The sequence below is a fragment of the Periplaneta americana genome, chromosome 12 (assembly GCF_040183065.1).
Source record: "Periplaneta americana isolate PAMFEO1 chromosome 12, P.americana_PAMFEO1_priV1, whole genome shotgun sequence".
Taxonomy (NCBI): domain Eukaryota; kingdom Metazoa; phylum Arthropoda; class Insecta; order Blattodea; family Blattidae; genus Periplaneta; species Periplaneta americana.
In genome coordinates this window covers 148345766-148371002 of record NC_091128.1, presented here as the reverse complement: position 1 = coordinate 148371002, position 25237 = coordinate 148345766, and the positions used below count along the sequence as shown (strand labels likewise).

The following is a 25237-nucleotide window of genomic DNA, read 5'->3' as shown; positions in this document are numbered from 1 at the left end:
CCATTTCGTAATTTTATTTAAGAAACAAGCCAAACAAATTATCTTTGCATCAAAAACGGATGCTCCCTGGACCAAATTATCGTATTTTATAATTGTTTGAATGCAACAGAAGCCAGAAGTCTTGCACTTGACTAATGCAGTGAATTATTTAAGAATATAGTCGCGAATTTTACTACCACCATTTCGATTGTGTTTTGTTTGGCACGGCTCGGTATGGCCCGGTGACTAGTGGCCAGCGAGTAACGTCGACTATCGACATTGCTCTGCCGTGGGTATTATCCAGTTGTTCCGTTAAAGTACCTATATTTGGTGGAAATATAGTTCTTCCCTGTGTATATTTATCAAACCATTCTTTATTAAATGTTTGGTACTATACTCCTGTTCATGCGACTTAATTTATGGGCAGCTCTGCTTTTTAGCCGGCCACAACAACACAACGTTGCCTAGTTGTATTGTTAAGACTCAGTCGCTGTTAGTTATGGTAATTTAAATATTACATGCACCCAGACAAAATATTGTAGCCGTGAAGATTCTGAGACGTATGAACTAAATCGCGTAAAAAGCATTATAATGTGTGTATCGAATGCCTACTCACGTGATTCGGGTTCCGCATATTGCGGACAGATGGCAAGACACTGTGACTCATTTTCAAGTTGCACACCACTTCGGTAGGTCACACTGTGCATGTTGTATAGCTTGAAGAGTTATGTCGTGTACTAGGGCGAGTGTATGTGTAAGTGTTCGTGTAAGTGTAGTATATGGAATGGGTGAGGAAGATGATGATGGAGAAAGGGAAACCCGGTGCCGTCACATAGTATACTCCTGTCGAATAGCATCAATGGCTAGGCTCAGGCTTAACGTCCCCGTCCGACGGACGAATCACTATCAACAGTGACATGCCTTCTCTTCATATACACTGCGGAGAGATTTGGGATTTAACTCAGACATATTCGTGCACAGTCTAGTAATTAGAATATGTGCACCTCCTCCTCTCCTAGTCCTGAGGTAGAAATTTTAAACGAAAATCTCTTGCCCTTCCGGGAATCGAACCCGAGCCGGCTAGTCTGCAGGCACATGCCCTACCGCAGAGCTAACTCTGCTAATGTCCATGGAGGGTCAAAGCCCATCAGCCGACTGGTGTCTTCTGTCCTAATGTCCATATGTACAGGGACATCATTTTATTTTTACTAACATTTTTAATATTAACCTGGCTATATCTTTGGATTAAAGGTCTAGAACCGGAAACACCGCTTGCTCCCCCTTCCAAGACTGGAGTTCGATGATACTGGCGTAAAATACAAATCAATTTACTAGGTATAGGAGGGAAGAAAAGTAGTTCATCCGTTTATGTAAACTAGGAAATACCGCGATTTTGAGTTTGATAATTTTCATTAGGTTTTTGTTTAATCAAAATACAGTACTGTATTAACACTTAGTGTTTTTACTCACGAATTGAGCTATCCATTCGGACGTATTCATTATGCAGTGTATATTGTAGTGTTACAGCACATTAGCGTACAATATAGAGAATGAAGTTAAATTGAAAAATAATCATAATATGAATATTTAAACATATTTTTTTAAAATGTTGGCCGTTCATTTCGATACAGGCTTCAGTTCTTTTGTGCATATTATCGCACTATAGACTATTGCATCTAATTCCAATTACCAGTTGCGTCCTTCGTAGGAGTAACCCATGTTGAAATAATCCTGTACCTACTCTATAAAAGAGTACCTTACGTACTGTAAATTCAATCTTCACTTCTGCCCGATCCGAAAAGATAAAATTACTCAGAAATGCTATCTACTGTCCGTCCAAGTGGTTTTGTCGCAGGGTCGTAGAAAGGGGGAGGGGAAATCACATGACAGTTAATTACTTAACGAGGCCCTTCTATTTAAGTTATTTTAAACGTCCAATTCCTAACAGAAATTAATGTTTTCAGAAAAGAGCTAAGACAGCCCAGCTACTAGACTTTACAGAGGGGCGAACAGAAGCAGGTGGGGGAAACCGGGATGCGACGTAGGCAAACGGACAGTACCTGTGCGAAAATATGATTCAATATATTGAAAGCTCTTTCGTCACTGGAAAACGCGAACCTATTTGTAGAACGTACTATACTCACTAACTCAGTACTGCATACGCGGCCTCGGTTCTATGTGGAGAACGGTTGGAAGTTTACCAGTAGAGGGGGTGGGAGTGAAGTACATTAAAAAACTCAGATACAATAAAAATTGAAGTAAAAATAAAATTATGTCCCTGTATTAGCAAAAGTGAGCGAATTTCCAACCAGTAGGGTGTGGTTAGCAAGTTATTCCCCCAGCTGCCTTGCAAAACCGAATTTCGCACTTACAGCTTCCCATCAGAAAGAAAGAGAGAAATTGATTGAGTCAGGCAGAAGAAGATATCAGATGACAGACGACATTAAGATATATGGATCATATGCGGAGACTAAAAGGAAAGCAAAAAAAAAAAAAAGAATGGAGAATGTTGGGTTTGCAGTGAAAGACCTGCCCCATAACAGAACACTTTATATGTATGTATGTTCATGTATGTATAGCTTCCCAAATTCATTACGATGCTGGGTGATCACCAGTACCATACACTGAACAACATTTCATAATAAAATTTATCTATGAAGATTCGACCCGGCTCTCATTCCTTAAGTATAGTGCAAGAAATTACGCTGTAAACCACGCAGCTACGGCTCGGACTGTGTTCTGCAATAGTTGTATTTTTCAAAGAACACACTGTACATGCCAAATTGAATACTTGAGATGAAAGGCCTGGGGCGTAAGAATACGTGTAAATAAATGTTGTGGAACTTCCTGATGTTTCGTAGTCGTAAATGCATAATACAGTACATGTGTTACAGGTCGTCTCGAGTAAACGTTTACGTGTTTTATCTGACAGGTATTACAAAGTACAAGCACTTTATTGTGGGTGTAGCTTATCAGTTTGTCACACAACTCTTCCACTAATGTTTGCACAACTTTGTGCAAATACTCGTAAAATAACTAATATTGAATACGAGAAGGCTACATTTAAAATGTTAATTATTTGGCATCTTTTTATTACAATGACTTATCGTCTTACTATTAAATTTATTGTTGACTATGTTTTAAGGAACAAGTTAAAAATGTATGTGAACTAGGAAATGACAAAACAAGAGAAATAATATTTTCGGTTCTTTCAAAACTAGACATTTAAAGTTTCGGTTAATTTTAAGATATCTATTTCAATGCACGGATAAAAATGGATAAAATAATGAGTCCGAAATTTGAGGTTAATTTAAAAATATTTCCGTGAACGGTTTTGTTCACTCTTGAAATAATTTGTAGCTGCAGTTATCTGGCTTTGGAAATAGCCTACTATTAATAAAATTTTGCCTATTAAGGTTCAGATACAGTTGCTACCGGTATAAATATGTGATTTGAATCATGTATATTAAATTAATGAAGTGTAATTGCCATATAAGACGTAAAAGAAATGGAATTAAAATGTTATATAATATTAAGAATAATATTTTTATTAGTTTACGATTTATAGGGGAGAGGAAGATGTTTCCCTATGATCTGCCCTTTCGCTGCATATCCCAACCAGGGATGATAATTTTCCTCTCCGCCCTCAACTGTATTTGTTTAGGAGTTGATTTGTCAACATACTTACAAAGATAATTATACATTGCGTTCAGTTTAAAAGAAGACCGCACATTGAAGAGTATATAACTATGTGTATATTTTGTTCGTAGTCGTAATATAATATCTGCGCCATATGTGTACGTCATAGTAACCAAGTATCAGTCGGTTGTTTTGTTTTGTAAGTCTCCCTTGTCGAGTTGAACTTCGTAAATCTGTGACTAGGAAATTAAGAAAGGAATTAAGAAATGCAGAATTCGAATCATGGAAAGTAATGCCTGGAAGAGGCAGCGGTGTAAATTGTACAGCCAAGTACCTAAAGCCAACGCCTGGATTTTTAATAAGTCTGGACTATCTACATTTGAATGGGTAACCTGCCTCAAAATGAATGCCAATTTAGCAGCAGTTAGAGGAGTACCTGGTCGCTCTTTGGACGGATCCCGGTGCATACATGGCTGCCCGGAGACTGAAACCCTTGCCCACGTCCAAGGTCAGTGTAACAGAGGTTTACTCCTCCGAAATGCCAGACACCATCATGTTCGATCCTTAATTGCAACTGCTTTAAGAAAAAAGTCTTGGATAGTAGGAGAGGAAGTTTTTTTGCCTTGCTACTAATGGCTCCTCTAGACGTATTGACATCATAGCGTATTCTCAGACTACCAAGAAAGGATATATAATTGATCCTACCATAAGGATTGAAATGGGGAGTAGCCAGCCGGAGGATGTCAATAAAGAAAAGATCAACATTTATCTGCCAACAGTTGATTACTTCAAAGCAAAATACCAGCTTGAAAACATTGAGGTGATTGGTCTTCTTATTGGAGCTCGTGGTGTGATTCCCAAGTTCTTTGAAAGCTTCAGGAAGACTTTTGAACTACCACAGATACTTACTGCTGACATCATGACTTCAGTTTTGAAACGCTCTTGCCAAATTCTGAGTCATCATATTCACTCTCTTCAATTTTTTTATTCACTTTATATTCATATATGTTTATTTTAATTTTCTTTCTACAAAATTTATGTAAACATTTAAAAATTGTAAAATTCATGTAGGAGAGTATACTGAGTCCTTCTGGGCTACCTCCAATGGGAGGCAGTTATTATCTTATCTTAGCGAGGAGCTTGCAGTTGAATATTGCGTAGCGTTTGAGATTTGCATTCGGAAGGTCCTGGGTTCAAACTCCGTTGCCGATCAATCTGACTGGGATTTTTCATGGTTTCCCTCAGTCAAATGCCGGATTGCAAATTTACATGCAGTTGTTAAAGCGTGTATAAATAAACTAAAAAAATAAACAAACAAAAATTAAAAAAACAACCCCCACACCTTGGAAGAGCTCCTGATGAACATCGCTGCTTCCATAGTACTTACTTACTTACTTACTTACTTACTGGCTTTTAAGGAACCCGGAGGATCATTGCCGCCCTCACATAAGCCCGCCATTGGTCCCTATCCTGAGCAAGATTAATCCATTCTCTATCATCATATCCCACCTCCCTCAAATCCATTTTAATATTATCTTCCCATCTACGTCTCGGCCTCCCTAAAGTCTTTTTCCCTCCGGCCTCCCAACTAACATTCTATATGTATTTCTTGATTCTCTCTTACGTGCTACATGCCCTGCCCATCGCAAACGTCTGGATTTAATGTTACTAATTATGTCAGGTGATAAAGAATCCTGTTCCTAATTGGTGATTATCGTTTCCTCCCACATAATAGAACAAATAATCTCGTATTTGTGATATGCCGTTCCCATCTAACCTAACCTCCTGTACTCCCACAAAGTCTATTCTATATCTAGCTAGTTCTTTTGCTACTAATGTTACCCCTCCTGTTCTATATAGACTTGTAACATTCCAAGTACCAAATCTCAAAACTTTATTCCTTTGTTGTGGTCGTTCCAGAGAATCAGTCCCATTCCGAGGCTTATTTGAAGGATTCGTAACAAGCTGTTTTTACAGACATATATTATATGTTACGATATGATATATATATGATATTTTATGATATGATGTAATACATATATATGATATGAAATGAAATTATGTGATGTGATATATGATATCCAATAAGATATATTACATGATATGATATATGATGTGATATGATATATGACATGATGTTATGTGATGGGTCGTGACATGACATGATAATTATATGATGCGACGCGATATATATTTATGATATGCTATATGATAAGTACATGATAATTATATTATATGATACATGCTATATGATATGTGATACATGATTCGTGATGTGATATACAGTAATTCAGAAATATAATTCAAGTCAGTAAAAAATGTGCTCGTAACCAACGCGCATCAATCATGTGAATGGGACCGTGCGACAATGGGAGTGTGTCAGACACCGAATCGAATTAAATTTGCTGTTGTCTTATTGCAAGGCATGTTTCAATTAAAAGACAGTTACCTGTCGTTATTATTACGCAAAAATGTGACCATATTAAAATTTTATTGAAAATGGTGCTGACAAACCAAGGACTAAAAGATGACGTTTCATACAATCTTAGTATTATTCGAGATAACTCCGAAAAGAATGAGTGTAGTGACAGACTCTAATATTGATGATAATATGTTATTACCTTCAGAACAAACCTGCACAGACGTGATTCTGCTCATCTGGTAGGATGGGCCTATATAGGCCAACTATGTTTCATATTAGCATTTTCACTAACTTAAGGTATGGTCACACGTCTGGTTGCTGCGCAACTTTTGTACTGCGGCTGCAAAAGTTGCTGTCGTGTTCACACGTAAGCCAAAAGTAGCGCACTGCACGCTTCTTTTCGTGCTGCGCAACCCGAGTGCAGCAAAAGTTGCAACTTGAGATTGCGAGTCTGTTCACACACAAGGCGCTACTTTTGCAGCCGCAGTCATGCTGCAGGTTTCCATCTCCGTGTTGACTTCTCAATATACATTTTGTGGTTATGTTCGCATTATTAAGAAACTCATGCGAAAGCTTACTTATTTATTATTTGCTTTTCTGTCCTAACTAGTATTCAGAAATTGGCATTATTTTTACTATAAAGCTTTTAAAAACGCCTATATACTTAAATGATAACCAACAGAATATTCACGTAATCAATGTTGGCAACCCTCCTGTTTGAAACTACTTACTTACTTACTTACTTATTGGCTTTTAAGGAACCCGGAGGTTCATTGCCGCCCTCACATAAGCCCGCCATTGATCCCTATCCTGAGGAAGATTAATCCAGTCTCTATCATCATATCCCACCTCCCTCAAATCCATTTTAATATTATCTTTCCATCTACGTCTCGGCCTCCCCAAAGGTCTTTTTCCCTCCGGCCTCCCAACTAACACTCTGTATGCATTTCAGGATTCGCCCATACGTGCTACATGCCCTGCCCATCGCAAACGTCTGGATTTAATGTTCCTAATTATGTCAGGTGAAGAATACAATGCGTGCAGCTCTACGTTGTGTAACTTTCTCCATTCTCCTGTAACTTCATCCCTCTTAACCCCAAATATTTTCCTAAGAACCTTATTCTCAAAGACCCTTAATCTCTGTTCCTCTCTCAAAGTGAGAGTCCAAGTTTCACAACCATACAGAACAACCGGCCTGTTTGAAACTACACTACAGAAAATTAAAAAAGTGAATTATATCGTCAGCAAATATGCTCAGACTGTGTTGTGCATTTAATAACTGTTACAAATAATTTATTTTCATCACATCTAACATTAAAATACATCCAAACAATAAAAGTATCATTGGCACATTTGCGTGGCGACACTGGCCGCAACCGCAGCAAAAGTTTCAACAAAACCGATATCAAAAATGCTGCGGCTGCAACACTGAGAACCCTGTTCACACGTCGCTACTTTTAAGCTGCGCGCAGCATGGAAAAGTAGCGAGCAGCAGGTTCGGCAGCCGCTACTTTTCGGGTTGCACCGTTGTTCACACGTCGCAGTACAAGAGTTGCGCAGTTTTTTGTACTGCATCGCTGTAAAAGTAGCGACGTGTGACCGTACCTTTATCGGACTACACCTAATGCCTTGCACTCAGACTTGGTGTGTGTCTTTCTTGCTCCATTGTGATGGTGATTTATTGCTGCAGGCCATGCGGCACTGACGCTGCGGAGTCGTCTGCGCTGCATCATCATGAGGAAGAACGAGGAGGTGAACAAGTCGTCCAAGCCGCCCACCAACCTCCTGGTGCTCAACGAGGTGGTCATCGACCGAGGTCCTTCCCCGTACCTGTCCAACATCGACCTTTTCCTCGATGGCAAGCACATCACTTCCGTTCAGGGTGACGGTGAGTGGATCATTGCAATCAAATGAGTGTCTACACCAGGGAAGGCTGTGTGTATCTTCTGCGAACTGCAATACCGGGTGTTCAGTTCAAAGTGTGTCATGGCTCGCTGTATGCCGTCACGTGGCTAATCTAGTCTAGAGAATTCAATCTTCCTACACTTCCGCAGAGGTGTATTACTTATCTGCCAGAAAAGTTGCCTAGCAAGTACGGCGTTCATTCAGAAGAGTACTTACCGATACGTACGGTATCGCCGGTAGTGGCAGGAATGTGAACTGTTTCGGAACACGTACTGAGGTGAGTTTTTTCTTACTGTCGGGATATGGGGAGAGGGTTAAGACGATTACTTACGTGTTTGTTGACATTAACTTCGACGGTGAACATGGACACGGAGCATTTGATTTGTATTGTGGAATGTTGCCATACGCAACCGATGATAACAAATACCCTGCGTACGACTTGGCCGCGCAAAACACAGTTCGAAAGAGGTTATGGTAGCACACAGACCGTACAGACCGCCATCTGTTACTACGACGTTCAAGTTATACCATACACGTTCTCAAGTTCAGATTGAACGCCTTGATTAATAGGCAACTTCTCTGACACAAAAGCTGAAACTCGCCTCAAATTTTTTTTTTTTCTAAATTTAGACCGGCCAGTGGCCGTTTACCAAAGTTCTCTTTTTGTTTTCTGTTTTCGTTTTTCCTTTGTTTTCCTTTCACTAACACAAACACAACACCCATGCCCGAGGCGGGACTCGAACCCACAACCCTTCGGATCAAGCAATAGAGACATGCCGTGCCCCTACCGCTTGAGCCATCCGGGTCGGCTGAAAATCGCTGACCCATCAACAGTGACGTCATGACAAACTTTGAAATGAACACCCAGTAGATGAGTGACGTAACCTATAGTCAGCCAGTGGCGTACTTCAGTGATCGCCAGAAGCTGTGTCGCGACACAAGTGATAGCTCCGGAAAAATTTCTGTGACAGATAATAATCGATTTTGTCACAGTGTGATTTTTGTATTCGGATAATTCTTGGTGATTACGAATAATTCTCATCGCGAGTCGTCAGATGTTTTTGTTTATCGCGCTTCTGCGAATTGAATTTATAATGCCGGTGTCGTGTCTTATATCAACGATAGTGATTGTGTACTTAAACACAAAACATGCATTACCTGAGGAGACACTCCACCCCTCTATTTGAGATTGTGGTGTGCGGGTTGCATTTCTGTTACGTCAAGATTTCGTGATATTTGGCAACCAGTGGCAGACTTGAATACAACTAGCTTATGTTCTCTTATGACCTTTGTTCAGAGTTTCTTTCATCCATCCTCAGCTGTACTAAAATCTTCAATAGTCGTAAAAATATATGTTTATGCTCGACCATGCCGAAATGTAGTAATTACACACCTGGTAGCAGCCATTTAATGGACCTCATTAAAGTACACCTATTCATTAAAGTTCAGGTGTTCCACCAATCATAAAATACCATTGTAGCAATATGAAAGCGCAAGTATCAATTATTCTCGGATATGCAATCGTAAGACAACAATAAATCAATAAATCACCTATATTTGAAATAAAGTCAGTTCTGTTACTATAATAATTAGCGTTAATTGTAAATAATATTCAAATAAATTCAATTTGTCATCTCGTTTTTCAGTGTCAAGCTCAATGTCGACATTTGTTTCTCGGAAAAAATCAGTACTTTCGCGTCTGCGCACATCTCATAATTTACGAGGTATTGTACTAGGTCAGTTCCGCTCCTCAGTCAGATAAGAATAACATGAATACTTATGAATAATTTCAAGTTAGAAATATGGTCGAGCATAAAAATTCGTATGAAACTTGACTATAATGGTAATTAAGACGCTCGTATGAAAATTATGAAACTCGCTTGCGCTCGTTTCTTAAACATACTCGCGTCTTAATTACTACCATTATAGGCTCGTTGCATAATGTACTATTAATATCTTTTCATTAAATATTGAATATGCTCATAAGCATACATAGACTACAAATGAGATCAAATAGGTACAGCAATAGTATATTATTAAATTAATTGTGAATTTTTAAAATTTGTTTTCTAATATGCCAGTAAACGTCTGGGATGTTAACAATTTTACCAGAAATGTTGCTATCTTTGCATTTTAGTATGTGCTGTAAGTTCATAGTTGAATCTTCTTCACTGCAGAGAACAAATTTTGGTTATGTACTCGTATAAATTCTAATTCTGAAGAGATGTACTTCCAAACACGTGATGTTTGGCTGCCAAGTTACATTAAGGGCATGCTACCGATTCTCGAGTTATTGAAAATGGCTGGATATTTTTCGGACTTTTTTTCATAGATAGATAACAATTGAGGCTTTCTATGGATCAAGAACTAAACTGCAAAATCTTGAATTTGAGATAAGAGTCTCAAACATTTTAGATCTCGCATAACAGCATTGCGCAGAACGACATTCAAATGTTTCTAGAGAGCGCTGTGTTTGTTGGAGGGAAATAATATTTTGTCAGGAGGGAGATGTATTATTTAAAAACTCAATATGTGCTGGAAACGGAGAAACGACATAACGTACGTTAAGCTGTGATTCCAGGGAACACTTAACTAGGTGAAATAATTCTAGCAATTTTAAAATAAGGAATGGTGAAGACTCAATTTATGGAAGCAATGATCGCCAGTGATACGCCATGTATGTTTAACGGTACAATAAATACACGTGCAGTTCGGAAATATATTAATTGCATCTTGTATGTAACTTCTATGCGATACTGAACAGTCTTGAGTGAGTCATTATTTATTCGTAATATAATGCTAGTACTGACTGGTTGCCTATAATCTTTTCGCTGTAAGAAAAATCCTAATATAAACAATAGCACGTGACTGAAGTGAGGCTTCATTGGCCGCTGTTTGACGCCATAGATTCTCAGTACGTGTTCCCGCCTACTGTTGTACATTCTGTTTCATGTTAAACATTTCCCGTTACTCATCAAATAGACCTAACTTCACTACTATGCATTCGTTTGCTTAGGAAACATTTACTTTATAATTATTGTAATTAAAACTCACTTAACTTATTATATACATTTAAGACTATTTGTTTTTCTCCGCTTTTGAGAGAGTTTCCACTCTTATGTTTAATAACCAAACACACCGAGGATGCAGAAGCCATACTTCAGTACCACGTGCTTACGTGAACAACTACGAGCCAGTGACGCCAGCTTGTTACGAGAACAGACTACCTCGGTATTACGGTTGGTATTCATCCGCGTTCATAGTACATAACAAAATATATAAGTAGCTTTTATTTTACATAGCATTTTACATATGTGTGAAGTTATATGTTTCATCATATTTAAAAACTAGAATTCAATTTTTTTATTTTCAAATAATACACAATTATGGTTTCCAAATACGGACTATATTTTCCTGGGTCGTGTGAGTGTTTCGACTGTGAGCCAATCACGGGTATGACAGCAACGTGCTTATGTTTACATTAGGATTTTTCTTACAGCGAAAACAGTGTACATAGTAAATGCATGCATTCTCGACATATTCGCGAACAATCAGAGAGCTGACTTGTCGATCTGTGGCATACAACTTCAAAAGCTGCTTCTGGTAAGGATCAATGAAATGCTGAAGTGTCTTTGTTCTGCCCAGGTCTTATCGTGTCCACGCCGACAGGCAGCACGGCCTATGCAGTGGCGGCTGGTGCGTCCATGATCCACCCAAGTGTGCCTGCCATCATGGTCACCCCCATCTGTCCCCACTCCCTGTCCTTCCGACCTATTGTGGTTCCAGCTGGTGTGGAACTCAAGGTAAGACATCCTCACTCTGGTTTCTTGTACAAAATTAATAAAGTTTCTTAGATAAATTCAGGAAGAAGAGTCGAAGACAAGTTCGCTAAACTCGCCACCTCTTACGTTCTTGATGAGTCTTTTCCAAAAGTGGGAGAAAACAATGCAGCGTTAGTCAGAAAGATGTAGCCCGGACTTTATCCGTTGTTGAAGTGTACAACAAATTTAAACTTTTTCGAAGGTTACATCTACCTTCTCTTCAGAGGAACAAAGAGAGAGGGACATCCTAATCGTGGGATCATTACAAATGGCTAATTCACAATGTTGTACACCTATGTAACTTGATTTTCCGGTATATACAGTTTTATTTGTAAGTTAATTTAAGGAAATAATTTGAAATCAACGACAACCATGATACTGTCTCTACGTAGAATATTGCAGCATTCAAGCTATTATAGTTAACAATCTGCAAGCGCCTTTATATGTACACTGATTATATGCATGTATTTCCAAACCTAGAATCTTAATTCCGTATTTGAAAAGGCCATGCTTTCTCATGTATTTTGTACGCTACAAATTTATTTTCTTAGATTCATCTCCAAAGCTTAAGGGATTAGGTACAGCTTAAAGGAGTAAAATTTTGGAAATATTCAACATTTTTTTCCTCAACTATCTTGTACAATAATGAAAATTGGTATGTGTAAAACACTGTCTGCCTGCTATATGATAAACATATTTTTACCATCAAAAAAAAAATTATTTATATTTTTTTCAAAGTTCACTGTGCAGTGATGAAGCGTTTCCCTCATAACTCAAAAAGTATCCAACATTCTGTGATGAAATTTTTTGTGTGTATTTATGCATGTCATATCTACAATATGATGCAAAATCACTTCTCTGCCTTTGATAGATTGTCTGATAAAAATTAATTCATTTTAAAAAATGGTGAAATATCTAACACAAAAAAAAATATTGTTTATTAAGGAATGTAGTTGAAAGAGCATGATATTGTAAACATGAGTTTCAGCAATAAAATAAAAGAGAGAGAACATGAAAACTTAACACGTTTATGAGTTATGAGGGAAACTCATCATTGCACAGTGAACTTTGAATTTTGGAAAAAAAAAAAAATATATATATATATTTTAAATCGTAAAAATACTTTTTCATATAGCAGAAGGACAGTGTTTTACAGATACCAATTTTCATTATTGTACAAAATACAGTGATGGAGGAAAAAAATGTTGAATGTTTCCAAAAAATTTACTCCTGTAAGCTGTACCTAACTCCTTAATGGCACTCACATTGTAATATTACAAGAGTCTAGAGCGCTGGACTCATAATTCTTTAGACCCGGGTTCGATCCCCAGTGTACCCTCAATTTATGACCTGTTTCGAAAAGCCAGTTGTCCAGCTAACACAGAGGTTTTCTCCAGAAGTACTGGTTCCCCTGTGGCATCCCAACAAATCTTCATCTCGTCTCATCTCATTCTGTACCATCACCTCCCTTCGGGTGTAGTGTAGACCAGCCTCCTATGACGCACCCTGGGCAACGACTCTGTCGGTAAATTGGTCTAAACAACTGGCTTCATATGGGTGAATGACGTACAATCAAGTACCCGCAATTAAAAAAAAAGTGTACCGTTTTAGAAGTCTTTATTTTGTGATAATTTTACACAACATTATGCTTTCTTCACCGTTGCTTTTGACAGTTGGAGTTGGCGCCGCAGATTGAATCTTACTGTTACATTACGCTTGTGCAGTTTTCATCAAATCATCGTTCCTCATAATAGATATTTACTTTTAAAAATATCCTAGAATATTGAATTTCACAAAGAATCCTTCAGAGTGCTCCAAAACAAGTATGTAATTAATTGAAAATTACCCAAGTATTTTTGAAGATATTCATGTTAGAAAAGAGCTGAACGAAACGGTGCTTAAATCAAAATGAACAACTTTGGAAAAATTATTCTTTCCTTTAAATAAATTCAGAAATGATATTACTTTCTATGACTGAAGTTAATTAGATCTGCGGTGTTTAGTGTTAGTAAGAAATAAGGAAAACTTTACAGCATTAGATACATATATTCTGTGAAAAAGGATAATATATTTACCTTAATTAAAAATAAACAATTTCGTCAATATAATTTTATTACAGATCTCTCTATACTGCAGAAATGCATAATACGTTTGTTAAGACTAAAGAATTGTATTCTTACGGATTATAAAATATTAATTAAGATTTAATAATAATAATAATAATAATAATAATAATAATAATAACAATAATAATAATAATAATAATAATAATAATAATAGTAGGGTAGTATTAATGATGGTAATAATAATGACAATAATAGTAATAATAGTAGTGGGCTAGTAATAATAATAATAATAATAATAATAATAATAATAATAATAACAACATATTTATGAAAGTATACATTTCCACAAATATATTTGTAATGAAATGCAATGAAAAGGAAATGATCATCTTTATTAAGGATAAATAGTGTATCAGCACATAAGAAGAAATATCCTTTGGCAGTGGGGGAGAAAATCCCCTCTTCGTCCCTTCCCTACAAATCGGAACTGTGTGCGACAAATTCTTCATATACGTTTTCAGATTTAAAATCTCTTTAAATTGTGTTATGATTTATGAATGAGGAAGTTGAGCTTCCAACCAAGAATATAAGAGTGTATAATGAAGTTCTGACTTGAAAATAGGAAAATAAGCACTAAAGTAGTAAAGTAATTTTATCAACATGTATAACCGTCGTTTAAAATGCAAAATTATACATAATTATGTCTAAAATGTATGCAAAGATCAAAATACGTTTAAAAAAAAACGAATGTTCCGTTATGAACTGAAACAGCTATACACAGATAATGCTCAACAATCTGACAAAACCACTATTTGACAGTGATAATGATACTGCTGTTAGTAAATATTGAAGAAGTTGAAATATTTCGAGAAAATTTACTGAACTCATTTTATGGCAATAGATAACTTTTTTCAAAGCACAAAATTATGTCAGCAGAGAAACCAGATGATACATTTCAGTATTAATTTCATTGTGATTCCAACAATTTTTTTATACATCTTTTGGTCACTGGCATGATACATCACTCATTAGCGCCTTTTCTGTCATCATAACTTTCAACGTAAGCTTCACGTAACTCAATAAAATCTAAGAACTTTTCAACTTTTGCTGGTAGGATTGCCGACTGATGTCCAATTGGTACATCGGCGTTCAGAGATACCTGACCTCTACTAATTGTTAGTGATCGATAATTTGTTGGTGTAAGTGTGGTTTCTTTAGTTATTCTATGAATAGATGGCGAAAGTAACAGTCAGTGTCTCGAATATTACATAAATATATCCGCATTATGAATTCCAAAAATTCATTCCCCTCTAGCGATTGTATAAAAGACTAGATTTATCGGGAAACCGCTGATACTGTCAATTATGAGAACAATTTGTACTTAATCTATATCAGAATTTTCCCAAATAAAGTGGGTGCTCCTGTTATGGCCATGTTCCTGATATGCCCCCCCCCCCCCTGTTGTGAGTTAGTCAACCAAAAAATCCGCTAAATTGCAACAGCATCCAGTGAAAGGGCATCCTGGTATGTCACTTAATCATTTTCCATCCAGTCAGGTTGAGCAATATGGCGTCAGTTGCCTGTTTTGCGGTTTTCATGTGACCTCTTCTTATTTTTCTCTGGTAAGTCTCCTTTGTTTTATGCATGTTTTTCAAAGACTTGTTTCATGAAAACCATCGTACTACATTCAGTTTTTAATGTTCTGTTGATTGGTGTTGTCGTTGATGGCGTATCTTTTACGAGTTGTTCATAATCAAACGATTTTCGTGAAAGCTTACCTGCTCCTGATATGGCCATATCAAATGCACCATGGCCATATCAATTTAATTTCACTTTTATTTTTTCACCTGACAAATTTACATGCTTTATAGCTGGAATTACGCAAACAATTTTTATTTTAAGAAAAAGACTTAATTTTTTATGCAAAAACCTGTTTTGACTACACTTTTGAATCATAAAAAAAGATTATTAAGTGTCATGTTTATTCATTTTATACCAAAATTATTTAATTCTAGCACAACTGCGCTATCAAACTGAAAACAATCACGATTTGTAGAACTTGGAACAAGGGTGACCATATCATATGCACATGTTCCTGATATGGCCACTAGGTAGACTTTTGGAATTTGGGACTTTTTGGACAATTAAAGCTATTTTATGGGGAAAGGAAATTGTTTTAAGAAAGTCCATTAGACTGAGAACGAGTAAGAAAAAAGTGGTTTACATTTTTTTCAAAATGGCGGCTAGAAAAATTCTCAAACCTTGGCATGGCCATATCAGGGACACCTACCTTACTTGTAATTTTCACAGCTCCCAATAATAGTGTCACTTATTGACAACTAGGGGAACTATTTCAAAGTTTGTCAAATTGTTATGTCTTTCGTTCTGACTTATTCCTTGTTTAGAAAGTTCCCTTACACGATCAGAAAATTGGAGGTCAGATATCTTTAAACCCCACTGCAGTACTTGTCTTCGCTCTTCTTTAATACCTCTAATTTCAGTTTGTAAGATATTCAAGTTCAGTTTCGTTTGTTCATTTCTTGTCTGTTTTATCATGGTACAATAATTAGTGTGTACTGTTCACATATTGTTGTTTATTTGTTCTTTTTTGTATAATTAGCAGTTAATCAGAGGATTATCTTCCATCTAGCTGGTCCCTGAAAGTTCTTTCGTTTAACTGTCCCTCTTCTTCTCACTGTCTTTCCAATCTTTTTAAATGAAAGTTTATTTTCTGAAATACAAGGTTTTAAAAATTATTTCATATAACTGTACACTTTCACTACATATTAAGAACTAGTTTTTTTTATGACTGTCTCAACCACTGATTTTAATCTTCTTGATGTGTGTGTTCTTATATAAAACCTGTTTATCTACTTTTACTTATGAGGTCATTGTGCTTTTACTGCATTGCATGAAGCCATAGACATAACGTGTTATAATTTTCATAGATATTTGATAACTGCAATTAATTTCATTACTCATTTCTTGCTTTACAGTATCTGACCTGTAAATCGCTTTGTTATTATTTTATATTAGTAAATACGTCCGTTATTAGTATGTTTATGGCAATAGTCAAGATTACAGAACATGAAGTACAGAACCAAATTGATATTTTTCAGAATGTTGAATTTAAAAGAAATAATTTGTTTCCATTTCACTGAAGACTGAATATCAAAATTCGTGTTCTTGAAGGGTACTTCTACCTTGTATCTCTCCAAGTTTTTATTTTGGCTTGTACAGAGTATAAATTGATGTAAAACTATGTGTCTTACAGGTACATATACGGTATTTGACTGTGGAACTGTGAAGTATATCTCCCAAATTCTTGAATTACATTTTACAGTTATCTTCTAGTAATGACAAACAGTTTAACCAGAGTTTGAGGTCTTCCGCTCGTTTTCACAGTTCTTAAAATTTCCATCAATTTATTATCAATTCATCTCATTAATGTCCACGAGTTATACTGGAAAATTGTCTCCAATTTTTAAGTAAAGTTGCTGAGATAAACTTATGTGTTGTGAAAGGGATTCTTTTTGACTAGGGATGGGACAATACTGTATTATTCTCGATACCTTAATAGTATTTATGCGGAGCATTAGATCCTGTTTGTTTTATGAATCTACTGTAGAACTATACTTAATCGAACTACTTTGCTTTTTAAAAATTGTTCAACAGACTTATATTATTACATATTTTTTTTTGTGTGACTAAATCTTCTACATCTTTATGGGAGATACAAACGAGAAAAAAGTCACATTTTATGTATAACGGAAGCAATGAAAACTGCATATCCGCAATAGTATTGCTGTTGAACTACGTAACAGGAAATAGTGATGTCATGTACTGAAATAGAAGTACAGGACCGTACGAGAGGAGTATCGTCAAAAACAAATTAGAGCATAGGACGAGTCCATCCCATACAAGGGGAGAATTGTAAAAATGGATTTAATTTCCAACAAAAATATTGGTACAATCATATTAGACTCATGTGTTGACATGGTTGCTTCCTAGCCGTGTAGATCCCTAGTCTTTTCCTTAGCTCTTTTTCCAGAGGTCCGCAGAATATGTTTCTTTTTCTATTAAAAGCTTCCTTGGCTATTGCTATCCTCCTTTTTACTTCTTGGCACCAGCTCATGTTACTGCTTACAGTACACCCCCAGTATTTGAAGCTGTTCACTTGCTGTACTGTCTCATTTAGAATTAGCAAATTCACCTTCTTTACTTTTCTTCCTATGACAATGATTTCGTCTTGATCTTCATCCCATACTGCTCACAGCTATCATTTAGCTCCATTAGCATATCTCTTAGAACAGTCTCGTCTTCTACTAACAATGCCATGTCATCAGCAAATCTTACACACTTTTTTCTGCTTCCTCCTACTATCACTCCTCCCAAGTTCTGAAAACAGTTCTTCACTAAATCCTCCAAGTAGTTGTTGTACAAGGTAGGTGATACAGGGCATCATTGTCGTATTCCTCTCCCTATTTCACTTCCTTCTGATTTCTTCTCGTATCCTGACTCGTTGTTTCATATAAAGGTTACTGAACAGTCTCCTCTCGTTCCAATCCACGCCAATTTTCTTTAGGATCCCCATCAGTTTATTTCAGTCCACTCTATCAAACGCCTTTTCTAGGTCCACAAATACTGTAGGTAATTATACAGGGACATCATTTTATTTTTACTTCAATTTTTATTGCACCAGAATTTTTGAATGTACTTCACTTCCACCCCCTCTACTAGTAAACTTTCAACCGTTCTCCACACAGAACCAAGGCCGGGTACGCGGTCATAGTAAGCAGTACTGAGTTAGTGAGTATAGTACGTTCCAGAAATATGTTCGCGTCTTCCAATGGCGGAAGAGCTTTCAATGTTGAATCATATTTTCGCACAGGTACTGTCCTCCGTTTGCCTACGTTGCATCCCGATTTCCCCCAATCGCTTCTGTTCACCCCTCTGTAAAGACTAGTGGCTGGGCTGTCTTAGCTCTTTTCTGAAAATATTAATTTCTGTTAAGAATTGGACGTCTGCGTAATATTATACAACTGTTTCAAGTAACTTAAATAAAAGGGCCTCGTTAAGTAATTAATGTCACGTGAGTTCCCCCCTTTCTACGACCCTGCGACATAGCCACTTGGACGGACAGTAGATAGCATGTCTGAGTAATTTTATCTTTTCGGATTGGGCAGAAGTGAAGATTGAATTTACAGAACGTAAGGTACTCTTTTATAGAGTAGGTACAGAATTATTTGAACATGAGTTACTAGTAAGAAGGACGAAACTGGTAATTGGAATTAGGTACGATAGTCTATAGTGCGATAATATGCACAAAAAAATTGAAGCCTGTATCGAAATAAACGGCCACCATTTTCAAAAATGTGTTTAAATATCCATATTATGATTATTTTCAATTTAACTCTATATTGTACGCTAATGTGCTGTAGATAGAATAATATACGCTGCATAATGAATACGTCCGAATGGATAGCTCAATTCGTGAGTAAAAACACTTATTGTTAATACAATACTTGATTAAACGAAAACGTAATAAAAATTATCAAACTGAAAATCCCGATATTTTCTAGTTTACGTAAATGGATGAACTACTTTTCTTCCCTCCTATATCTAGTCAAGTGATTTGTTTGTATTTTACGCCAGTATCATCGAACTCCAGTCGTGGAAAAGGGTAGCAAACGTCGTTTCCGGTTCTCAATCTTTAATCCAAAGGTATAGCCAGGTTAATATTAGAAATGTTAGTAAAAATAAAATGATGTCCCTGTACACTTCTTTATTCTTCTCTAGGTATCTTTCGCCGATTGTTCATAGCAGTGTAATTATGTGAAAGTATATATTATGAAAGAAACTAGTTTATTTTTAAGAAATGCGTTTTTGTTCCATTTTTTCTGTTATATTACGACCTGTAGAGAAAGTGTAGAAAATTGATTATTAAATATTGGTCTGTTACGGTACTTTTAGTATTATTGCTGGTATCGAGAGTATTTAAATTACATTATTGTCTCTTCTCTCTTTTTCATCTTCATTAACTTCTAAAACATTTTCCACATGAGACTTTTCAAGTCAATAGTTCACTAAAAACCGAGAGACTGAAATATAAGTCAGTTGGCTCTATGACATTCTATCAGAACAATATAATGAATTCGCTTCTTCATTTCCTCTTTAAAATTGACTTTCATGTGTTTTCAAGTTGAGGTGGAGGACTTCATAGGAGTGTAACGCTACTTTTTTCTAGATCTCTGTATCCCCCGATAGCAGGAATACATCGTGGGTGTCATTCGACGGACGAAACCGGCAAGAACTGTTCCACGGTGATAGGTAGGTGAGGGCAGTGCCATGCTGCTTGCTGCATGATGTACATAACCTCGTGACGTCGGCATGCTGCTTCAGTGTGTATCGTCCACGCTGACCATAAAACTAGAGATCACAATGACGTCTTCTTATTGTTGTAATGTGAGGGCTCCTTTACACAAACACGACGTAAGGAAATAACGTAACGAAATATAAGAATTAAAGTACAAGCACATTACTACGTATTTCGTAGTCTTATTACTAGTTAAACTCTTGTCTTCACTTTTGAAGAAATGATCAGCATTGCATTTTTTTAGGTTAGGTTTGATTTATGCTTTTGAGTTAGCTTATTTAGATTTAAAATAACTTAAAATTTATGTTTTTCTAAAATTCATAACTGTTTTATAGAAAATGAACCCTATTATAGACGAAAATTGAATATAATATCATTTCAAAGAGAATAATAATTATACTACCATATTTCAGTAGAATTTGATTTTCATTTTGTATCAACATATGTTTGAAAACATAGAATGAGTATTCTTTGTTTCAAATTAACCAAACCTTTGTTACATCAAAAGATCCATAATTTTTTTCTTTTACATAAAATTATTCTTAATGCACAAAGAAATTAAAGATAATTTTATTTTAAAACATTTTTAAAATTTCAGCGGAATTGAATATTTGATTTGGGCTCAGTACACAGGGTGGAAGAGAGCCTATTATATTAATTCACAGATGTAATAGATCAAGTCAATGCGAACAGTTTTATCAAATTAGATCATCCACTCCGCAAGACTTTCGAGAGGAGAATGTAAACAAAAACGTCTTGTCTCACACCTCGAGAAGCGTTTCGGCATTGCAACGCGTTACATTTCGTATCTCAAAACTATTGGAAATATAAAAAAACTTATTTAACAAAACTTGTCCGCATTGACTTCATCTATTATCTCTGTGAACTAATGTAATACGTTCCCTTTTACTCTGTATATTATTTGACTTCAGAAACGTAGAGCCAATAGAGCTATAACAGTATTATAATCTGTAACCTTTATTTACTATTTCTAATGTATTTTTCCCTAGACATTAGAGATTTTTCAACCACTTTACGGTACAATTTCCATATGTGTCCATTTTGCTATAAATTCATATAAATTTATTTGTCTAATATTGTCTTTTTTATGGTTATACATCAATATAAATTGTCGTGCTCGATTTTAGATTCAAATTAAATAAAAATTACCACCGTGACATTATCAACAAGTATTTAATCTATATTTTAAGTCAGAAGAAGAATAATATCACGTTATCTTACGTCATATAAACAGATACCAAATGTATGACTGTGTCGTTACGTTACGTTTGTGTAAACGAACCCTAAGTGTGCTAATTTAGTGTCTAGTGACTTTGTCTATGAGAGAGTCAGTGTATTTACAAGTTGGCTCCAGTTCATCTATGAAGACTGCCACAAGCGACTCCTTGGATCATCGAAATGCTGCATGTGGAAGAGATTACACGAGACAGTGGTCACTTCACTGACTTTTGTGTCATGCAGGCAAATTAGCACATTCGAATTATTATCAAAATAATCAGTCGGTGTGTGAAACAAGTATTAAATTTTGCCCATTGACAAATTTGGAGGTACTGAGTTCAACGGTTCAGTGATAACCTGATCTAACACGCAAACTCTGTAAGTAGCGTAGCCCAATTTATGTTTTTTTTTTTTTTTTTTTTTTTTTTTACAATGTAGAATTCGTTACAAGCCTAAAGCTCAGCTTATGATATAGTAGGATCGTGGTTGATTTTATGAAACCTTCAATGTGACTTTACAGAAAATAATTTTTCAGGAGGAAGACAATAGTACATTATGCAACGAGCCTATAATGGTAGTAATTAAGACGCGAGTATGTTTATGAAACGAGCACAAGCGAGTTTCATAATTTTCATACGAGCGTCTTAATTACCATTATAGTCAAGTTTCATACGACTTTTTATGCTCAACCATATTTCTAACTTCAAATTTATTCGTAAGTATTCATGTTATTCTTATCTGACTGAGGAGCGGCACTGACCTAGTACAATACTTCGTAAATTGTGAGATGTGCGCAGACGCGAAAGTATTGATTTTTTCCGAGAAACAAATGTCGACATTGACCTTGATATAATCTAGAGAGTAAAATAAACATTATCGGTAATCTTGATATAACCTTGAAATTGAATTAGACATTGAAAAACGAGATGACAAATTGAATTTATTTGAATATTATTTACAATTAACGCTAAATTATTATAGTAACAGAACTGACTTTATTTTAAATATAGGTGATTTATTGATTTATTGTTGTCTTTCGATTGCATATACGAGAATAATCTATACTTGCGCTTTCATATTGCTACAATGGTATTTTCTGATTGGTGGAACACCTGAACTTTAATGAATAGGTGTACTTTAATGAGGTCCATTAAAGGGCTGCTACCAGGTGTATAATTACTACATTTCGCCATGGTCGAGCATAAAATTAATGAAAGATCAATAGGCCTACATAAGAATGTGAAGTAATTCGGTAGAAAACATTGGTGAATATGATGACATAAATGATATCATGGAGAATCAGTGTTATGTAGGTCTATTGATTTTTAATTATTTTTTTCTTCTTCTTGAAAAATTATTTTCTGTAAAGTCACATTGGAGGTTTCATAAAGTCAACGACTATATATATTACGTTTATAACAACACTAATTTTAATTATAAAAACCTTAACATCCTCTGAAGACTTTTTTAACCCTAACGTTTGTAGCCTGAACTAATTGCTTTCATAATATCATACTTATATTATGAAGTGGAATTTTGTGTACTGCACTAATGGAAATCTGACACAAGCATTGTAACGAAATTTGAAGCTCGTAATGTTACTGGCTCATTCTGGCGTAGAACTGTTCAACTTGTTCTTTTCTTTCACAGTTTCTCAGATAAATATTGACGGCCCGAGTTTAACGCCATGTACTTATTATGGTATATTGCTCTTTCTTACTCAGTTTCAGTTTGATAAGATCCATACACAAGTTCATTTCGTACTTTCATAATCACATCATAAATATTATCTCTTACAAAATCACCACCAAGACAGCCTCATCCTTCATCCCTTACAATCCAATCCAGGCCACGGATTGGAAGGTCACAGGCTCAATTCAAGGTAATAGTGGGATTTTTCCTCGTTGTCAAAGCTTCCAGAACGGCCCTGGGTCCACTCAGACCCCTGTCAGAATGAATACCAGATCTTTCTCGGGGGTAAAATAGACAGCTTTACTAAGCTGTTTATCTTTGTGGAACTACGTATGGGTGTGATCACACAAAAGGAATATTAGGAGAACAAGGGGAGAACTAGGACAAAAAGAGGAAGACGAAAACGCAGGAAAAACAAAGACAAAGATAACAGGGACAAGACAAGGATAGCAGAGGAAAATTCAAAAGGAAGACGGGAAATACGAAAGGAAAACGAGGAGTATAAGGGGAATACAAGGAGGGCAAGGGGAACACAATCAGAAGAAGGGGGATACGAGGAGAACAAGGGAAAACAAGGAAAACAAGGGGATACAAGGAGAATATAAGGAGGAGAAGGGAAATACAAGAGGAACACAAGGATAACGAGGGGAATGGAAGGAGAGCAAGTGAAATACGAGGACAAGGGGAACATGAGGAGAACAAGGAAAATTGACGGAGAAAGGAATACAAGGAGGATAAGGGGAATGCAAGAAGAACAAGGAGAATGCAATGAACATAAGGGGAACACGAAGATAACAAGTGAACACGAGAATATGATGAGAACAAGGGGAATACAAGGAGAATACAAGGAGTAAAATGGGGATACAAGGAGAACAAGGAGAGGGGGTTGCATTACTTACTTACTTACAAGGAACCCGGAGGTTCATTGCCGCCTTCACATAAGCCCGCCATTGGTCCCTATCCTGAGCATGATTAATCCATTCTCTATCATCATATCCCACCTCCCTCAAATCCATTTTAATATTATCTTCCCATCTACGTCTCGGCCTCCCTAAAGGTCTTTTTCCCTCCGGCCTCCCAACTAACACACTATATGCATTTCTGGATTCTCCCATACGTGCTACATATCCTGCCCATCTGGATTTAATGTTTCTAATTATGTCAGGTGAAGAATACAATGCGCGCAGTTCTGTGTTGTGTAACTTTCTCTATACTCCTGTAACTTCATCCCTCTTAGCCCCAAATATTTTCCTAAGCACCTTATTCTCAAATACCCTTAACGTATGTTCCTCTCTCAAAGTGAGAGTCCAAGTTTCACAACCATAAAGGTAATATAACTGTTTTATAAATTCTAACTTTCAGAATTTTTGACAGCAGACTGGATGATAAAAGTTTCTCAACCGAATAATGAAAGGCATTTCCCATATTTATTCCGTGTTTAATTTCCTCCTGAGTATCATTTATATTTGTTACTGTTGCTCCAAGATATTTGAACTTCTCCACCTCTTCAAAAGATAAATTCCCAATTTTTATATTTCCATTTCGTACAATATTCTCGTCACGAGACATAATCATATACTTTGTCTTTTCGGGATTTACTTCCAAACCTATCTCTTTACTTGCTTCCAGTAAAATTCCCGTGTTTTCCCGAATCGTTTGTGGATTTTCTCCTAACATATTCACGTCATCCGCATAGACAAGCATAGTTATCCCATATATGACTGTCAATTACCGAGTTGTCCCCATAACTACTGAGGAGAAAAATACAGTCTGCGCCAAAATGTGGTCAGAGCTTGTGCTAATCACATCGCCTGAATTTAGTGCTGAGATCATGAGGACCTTCGTGTTCCCGAACCGCCTTCATAGCGTCTACTTACCTACCTACCTAACTATAGTGGACAGATAGGTTTTTGCCGAGCATTTGACTTCACCTCCAATTCTCTCCTCCATTGATTCTCTGTCATGTCACCGATTCTGGACCGTGCATGCCTTCCGTAGATTTGAAAGTCGGGTAAGTAGAATCCTGTAAGACACAGAACTCTGTTCAGTGACCACGGTCTCCGACCATCAGAAGCCCTTGACAGCGTACAGCAGAAGG

At 36.4% G+C, this 25237-nt stretch overlaps 1 protein-coding gene across 16 annotated transcripts in view; it reads left to right on the top strand.

Moving 5' to 3' along the window:
• LOC138710978 (NAD kinase-like) overlaps positions 1 to 25237 on the top strand; it is a 242643-nt gene that overhangs the window by 207194 nt on the left and 10212 nt on the right. For 14 of the 16 annotated variants that reach the window (XM_069842219.1, XM_069842216.1, XM_069842220.1 and 11 more), the window contains 3 exons: positions 7731 to 7928; positions 11591 to 11748; positions 20080 to 20162. In XM_069842219.1, coding sequence (XP_069698320.1) covers positions 7731 to 7928; positions 11591 to 11748; positions 20080 to 20162 — 439 coding nt within the window. The remainder of the gene's footprint in view (positions 1 to 7730; positions 7929 to 11590; positions 11749 to 20079; positions 20163 to 25237) is intronic. The other 2 variants (XM_069842229.1, XM_069842218.1) reach the window with 1 other exon arrangement.